This window comes from Neodiprion lecontei, chromosome 6, assembly GCF_021901455.1.
Source record: "Neodiprion lecontei isolate iyNeoLeco1 chromosome 6, iyNeoLeco1.1, whole genome shotgun sequence".
Classification (NCBI taxonomy): domain Eukaryota; kingdom Metazoa; phylum Arthropoda; class Insecta; order Hymenoptera; family Diprionidae; genus Neodiprion; species Neodiprion lecontei.
Window position 1 is genome coordinate 27,540,759 of NC_060265.1, and position 6,527 is coordinate 27,547,285.

The window sequence follows — 6,527 nt, forward strand, 5'->3', positions numbered from 1 at the left end:
GAGATAATTAATTAATCCGTACTTCGTAACTCACTTAGCTTTATTATACCGTGAACTGTTGGCCTTTGCGGCAGCAGTTTTTAGATTAATGTCATTACACTTATAACAAAATCATCAAATCACTAATCACTAATCGAAGCTTAAGCATTCTACAAGGGAATAAGCTGGCGCTAATCGATAAGTCAGCAGGATTCTGTTATTATTAAGATTTTTTTATAATTTGTACAGATAAAAATAGTACACTGAAAAGACAATTGATTTTTATGGCGTAAATTAAATTCGCTACACTTTTAATTAAGCGGGGTTGATTCATTTGACAGAAATACGTAGGAGTGCGTGGCGAATATTGATTTTTATGACTTACTTGTATAGACAGATACGTAAATTGGTAAAGTGAGCCTGGTAAAAATATAGCAATAATTATAATTTGATCACATCTTTATTATACAAAGAGAAAGTTCATGTTTTAGGTGTTGATTATGTATACACGAAAGTTCGTTGATTTTCATATAAATTAAATGAATCGCTTGACTTTGATCCATATAACGAAACATACAATAATAACAAAAAAAAAATATATATATATATATATATGTGTAACGACCGAACATTACACGTGACTTGAAAACAAGACTAAATATTATTTTATTACTCCGCACGGAAGCAAAAATACTACCTTATTACCACATTGAACAATAATTGTATACTTTTATTATATTTATATAAATGTATATATTTATATAAATACCTATTTGAAACTCTCTCCGTAGTTTCCAAACCGAAATATATCAACAAAAATTATAAATCATCTCATTGCGCACACGGTTATATGCATTGGTAGTTCATATCAACGTCAGGGCCAGCCTAAATCGAGGTATAGTCATTGATTAAAACTTTAACAAGTTCGTCATCGTTTTTCCATGTTGTGGTGACAACGACGTTGACGATGACGCATTTCTACGTTACACATTTATCTTATGCATTACCATATCTCTGCGAATGAATCATAATCAACATTGCTTATCCATCCCGTATGCAACACAGTTTTTTATTTTCTTATTAGTATTTCATTCGTGCCTAAGCGAAGCGACAATACACTTATTTATAATGGGATCAAGCCACTTCCGGGCTTCGTCGTGTACGAATTTTCGGCCTTGTACGTACAATGATTTCTTTATCTGATCTTCAGAATGGGTAAAAAAAAAATTTACAATTCAATTGGCAAGTTGATAATCGTTCAACTTTTCCGGAACTCAAGGTCATCGTGGGTTTGAGACAAGTTGAATAAACAGGCTACTTTTTTAAGTTAAAAAGAGAAGGAAGGAAATTGGCAACTTAAAACCCATTCGTTCTAACTTTGAATATTTTTCATTCGAGACGGGTGAAAAGGAAAATGAAAGCGTATTCCAACGGTTAGACTGACGAGACAAGCAAATATTAGACGTAAAGCAATGAAATGCATTTTCACCGTCATCATTGATGCGCGCATGCCACAACATCCATAAACTGTCAACTAATTAGTACTTAATTTAACGTTAACATTAGATGAATACTGTAGTTGAATAAATTAATTTAATAAAAATGATTATTTTAATTTAATTTAGGACATAGCGCGTAGTAATATTACAAGCCTGAATCCGACGAAACAGAATTAACATCGTTCGTGTTAGTAGATATATAATATCTTATCTAAACAGTGGTCACATTTTTGGTATACCGTTGCACCATCAGTCTAGTATAAAGTTCTGATGATTTCATGCTCAACGTGTTTTAAAATTGATTACAAAAATTGAAACATCAGAATTTGTTATTAGTTTATTACTCGTATTCGGCGCTATATTTGTACACTAAATAGGTATTCTTCGAGACTTAGGAATTATTATATACAATCGACGCAATCAACAGTTTGGACTCATTACCTGTGACTAACATTGTCGCGTAAAATTATTCTATTCCAAACCAGAATTTTTACGCATTGCTCATTCAGTTGTTTGTTGAAAGTATCAAATTAGTAGTAACTACTAATAACGTATTATTATTATTTCTTTCATTATTATTATTATTATTATTACTGTTACTATATATCTGACATAAACAACGATATTGCATCTCCTTCAAATAATACAATAAGACATACAATTTTCACTATGAATATTTACACAATGGTTTTCACTGCGGATAAAAAATATCTTTAAATTTATATCCGTCAATTTTTTATCCCAAATAATATCCGTCATTAAGTCGCTTGACAATTAAACTGAATAACTGATGAACAGAACGTGTATTGTGATTCTTGCAATATCTTTCTCGACTCAGAAGTCTAGAGCATTACTTTACCCTGAGCGAAATAAGTTGCAAGATTATCGATCGTTCACCACCTAACGAAGCTCTTGTACTCGTCGTTGATGCTGACCCGTTTGATGGTCTCGTATCCCAATATGATGGAAAAACTGAAGCAAGCCGATTGCACTAGACGGGCGGAAAGTCCTTTGGTGAACATCTGGAGACCCTCTTCTACCCAGAGCACTTTAAACGCATTACACATTGAATCTAGCCTTTGAACTTGCAGTCGTGCACGCACTATGTCCAACGGATTCGTTATCACCGTCGTCGTGAACCCGCCCATCGTTCCGGCAACTGCTTGGATCAACAAATGTGAAACCCAATCAGGCAGAACTCGTACCATTTCATCTGAAAACGAAAGTAAGGTATTATTATCTTATGGATTATACAGATAGCTTGATTGTTACTAATTTTGTATTACGCACCTTGATAGAACGTGTACAATCCCCACCAAAGCGCACTGTTTGGGACATAAGCGCACAGTGAAGCGACGTAGCCCCGATAAAATCCCTTCGGACCGTCACGCTGATAAATTAATCTGACTATTTCCGCAGCGATGAATGCTCTCGACCTTCCAGGATCCAAAGTCAGTCCTAAGGGGTTCATTCCCATCTGTGGGGTAGTAATAAAATCAGAAAATTCTAATATGCAAAGAGTACGAGCAAAGAGGAGATCCTTACTTTATCTACAACAAGTTTTCCATGCTTCGTACTAACGCCAAGGACCATCAAATGCTGACTGAGGACATCAAATGGCACAACTATCGTTTGACCAACTACGCTTGCGGCGCCTCCGCCAATCAGAGCCTTTATCCGTGAATCTAGTTGCGCAGTGAACGGGTCTTGTCTCAGAAGATGTCGTACGCCTTCGTATGTCGAGACGTAAAATACCCCTGACACTATTTGGACAGAACTTATCCAGAAGCCTCGGTACAGTCCTCCGAACCCTTCCATTTTGTAGATCTTTTTGTACGCATCTATCATGCCTGAAAAGAAAAATTGTTCGTTTTTCATGGATTTCGAGGCCTCGATTAACGCTACGTTTCGTAAATCTGATTGCTCTGAAAGATTTTACCTGAGTACATATGGTTTTTTCTTTGGATTTGCAACCGTGTTTTTATCACTGTCAGTGGGTAAAGGCAGCATCGAACCGAGAACGACGACAGCATACTGAGAGGGAAGAATTTCTTCTTGTCCATCATGTCCCACTCTATGGTGCGAATGAACTGTGGTGCCTCCACCGCTGACATCTTGCAGTGCTTTGTTAACCAAAGATGACAATATTGACGGCAGCGCAGACCCGGCTAAAGGTCGGTAGGATTTATCGGGCAGCCTAAATTGGCACATCTCACTAACACGCCCTGGGCATTACTACCCACTACTAACCTGCAAATAGAAATTGAAATGACAAAAATCAGTGGCTGATTAGCGAGTAAAATTGTAGAGCATTAGATTCTTTTTATTTGAGAAAAATATTAGCTAAGCAAGCAATGTTCTTGGTCGTGCGAAACCGTGATTTCAAACGACGTTAGGTAACGTGATTCAGAAAAAGATAAAGGAACATGTGCTTTGTTCGTGAAATTAAAATAATCATTATGATAAATGGTTGAGATTACGAAGAGCTGGCAGAATTTGTCCTACAGGCAGAGTAACCCCTTCGGGAACTCGTGCGTTAATCTAGCTCGATAAATTGATTAAAAAAAATCATGTTCAAGGCAGACTAGTGTTAGGCAGAGTCCATAGGCTACTATTTACTGCCTGATAATGTAATCGATTAGTTATCTGCAGAGTGTCTGCTGACAAGGAATCAAGAGTTACGAGTCAATTTTCCACGATCCAAATGGTATTCACAATTTTACAGAACGATTGAATTACTCTTAACAGCCACAGGTGCCGAAAATAAGCTTCGGCACCTCTCAACAGAAGATTAGATACAACGTAATAATTTAATAATAGTTCAAGTACACCAGATAATAAACAAGTCGTCGTCGTCGCAATTTGATCTTGCAAAGTAGGCGAGAGGTGTGGATCTGAGAAATTTTGCAGGCTTGCTGTGACGAGAAGGTATTAACAGTTGGGTAAACGTTGATAGGAGCTAAAATTAACCACGTGTTTCTGGGACAGAGGGTGGAGAAAATTGTTGAAAAATTAGTAAGCGGGACTGCAGTTAGTTATTGCTGCATAGTAACGGAGGCGGCGTAGAACGATGATGCACTCTGTTTAAATGATCTGGCGGAAACTAGTTCAAGGTCAGAAACTCGAAGTTCGAACCTAACCAACAAATCGCTGGCCGGATCGAACCGTTGCAATTGAATGGACGAGAATGATGACATTTTTCGCGTTATCGTAGCAGCCACGCATGTTGATACTCACGGTGATGTAATACTACGGGTAATGCGATTACGAGTAGGTTTGGATTCTGCCCAGTATAGCTTGAACGTAAACTCGTAATTTTTGGCTCTCGATTCAGCCAGTTTAACAGATAATGTCAACGCGCACCAACACCACGATCATTTCTCCCGCAAACTCTTGAGCTCACTTCGTGAACTTTGACCCGCATTGAGTCTAGCCACTGATTACTCGAACGCATCGACGTGCTTTCCCCATTTCCCCGTTGTGGTGAAACTCGTGAGGACCGTGAGCAAGCAGAAGCCAAGCAGAAGCCATGAAACGATATCAGCTGAAATCCTTACCGCCCCCACTCTATTATCGCACCAATTTCTTTTTACGCCGTTCTTGAGGCGTTCCGAAAAATCTTTGGTGTACAATGAAGAAGCTACAAATGACCTACTGCTGAATTTTCTCGGTCGGTAATCGTAAGCGGCTCGATCGCCGGAAAGTTAACACTGTGTTTGTGATTCGTGCTATAACGGGCAGCGCAGAGAACTGTTTTACCTCGTTTACTTTTGTTCCCGATGGCAAGCAAGGTCACAAATTTCGAAAGGTTTTGCGATGGACTGTCTCTGTGTAACCTCTTAAAAGTTCACATTACGGAGAGAACCATTTCGAGGTTTTCTGCTCATATCAATACACTCAGTAGAATTTCGCGGCAAGTACACTAGAAAAAAATGTTCCATCGAAGGTCTGAGGCGACATATTATTGGATTTCCGAAGCGCTCAGTGAATCTCGCGTTATCGAGAGGCAGCACTTCATAGACAATGCAATCAGCAATTAGGTAAGTAAATAAGGTAGGAAGCGTTGGGAGCTAACTCGTCGTGGAAAATAGATTGATCTGGAAGCCCCTTTTACTCATATTGTGGCGCACATGAGTAACTCATTCACCTCGCAGTTTTCAAAACTGAAAAATTAACTAATACATCTGAGCTATGATGGCTGATTTACTTGAAATAAACACGCGTTGAAAACACAGCTGAGACGGTAATTGATGCATCAAAGAGTCATCTGTTAGCATGCCTTAATTTTTGTTTCTATATTATATATAGTTCTCACACCCTTTGGTCGCCATCTTGAACCAGTTACGCATTCGATTTGTGAAACCTGAAAGTTTTTTTTTTTTACTTTGCATTAGCCATTGTACATATCTGGGGTAGAAAAAAAGCTCCGTATTCAATGTTTTACAAAACCTTTCAATAATATTTCTCCTGCGGCCCACGGAATCAAAAATGCCGCGAATTTATTTCACAGTTCTCAATAATATGATATACATGTAAAACTCCGTTATCGTATAAAAAATTGAAAAAGTTAATTACTTTAGTCTGATCCATTTGCACTGTGCACGATATTATTCCATTGGAAGGATAGAACAACAACAACCACAACAACGACGACAGTAATAATGATAATAATAATAATAATAATAATAATATTAATAATAATAATAATCCCTTGTCACGGTGGGTGCTTTAGATGCGGGTATATATTCTGGGTCAGAAAAAAACTCTTCGAAATATAGCCGCTTTCGTAAAAAAATCCAAGAGCCGAGATTGTCACCGGATCATCGGGAGCTACAGGCCGTGCCTGCAGGTATTATACGTACAAGACACTGAGGCGCGGCCTAGGTTATACGTGCAAAGCACAAACACGGCTACGCGCCGTCTCCGTCGCTCTCTCGTCCTGTATGTAGTGCAAAATTTCTTACAGAATAGCAAATCCCCGCGAAAACGAGCCGACGTCCAATCCCCGAATTCCGTTCGGACTCAAAGGTGCCGCCTACGGATCGTCCC

The 6,527-nt window shown here is 38.4% G+C and overlaps 1 protein-coding gene across 2 annotated transcripts; it reads right to left on the reverse strand.

Annotated features, from left to right (window-relative positions):
* Positions 1–191: 191 nt before the first annotated feature.
* Positions 192–5,027, reverse strand: LOC107220027 (solute carrier family 25 member 44). 2 transcript variants are annotated; one of them, XM_015658419.2, is made up of 5 exons: positions 4,716–5,027; positions 3,418–3,728; positions 3,024–3,328; positions 2,769–2,955; positions 192–2,691 (listed from the first exon to the last, which is right to left on the reverse strand). In XM_015658419.2, exons 2-5 carry the CDS (start codon positions 3,590–3,592, stop codon positions 2,372–2,374), a joined length of 987 nt encoding a protein of 328 aa, XP_015513905.1. In that variant the 5' UTR covers positions 3,593–3,728; positions 4,716–5,027; the 3' UTR covers positions 192–2,371. The 2 variants fall into 2 exon arrangements, with proteins under 2 accessions (XP_015513905.1, XP_015513906.1); XM_015658420.2 differs by lacking the exon at positions 4,716–5,027 and adding an exon at positions 4,308–4,552.
* Between the last annotated feature and the right edge of the window lie 1,500 nt (positions 5,028–6,527).

What these genes read in the sequence shown, in the direction of transcription:
- LOC107220027 (XM_015658419.2), bottom strand. Translation starts at nt 3,592, where the DNA reads ATGTCAGCGGTGGAGGCACCACAGTTCATTCGCACCATAGAGTGGGAC. An exon ending in AAAAAACCATATGTACTCAG is followed by an intron (nt 3,329 to 3,417) that starts GTAAAATCTTTC and finishes TTTTCTTTTCAG; the next exon opens with GCATGATAGATGCGTACAAA. An exon ending in ATTGTACACGTTCTATCAAG is followed by an intron (nt 2,692 to 2,768) that starts GTGCGTAATACA and finishes TTTCGTTTTCAG; the next exon opens with ATGAAATGGTACGAGTTCTG.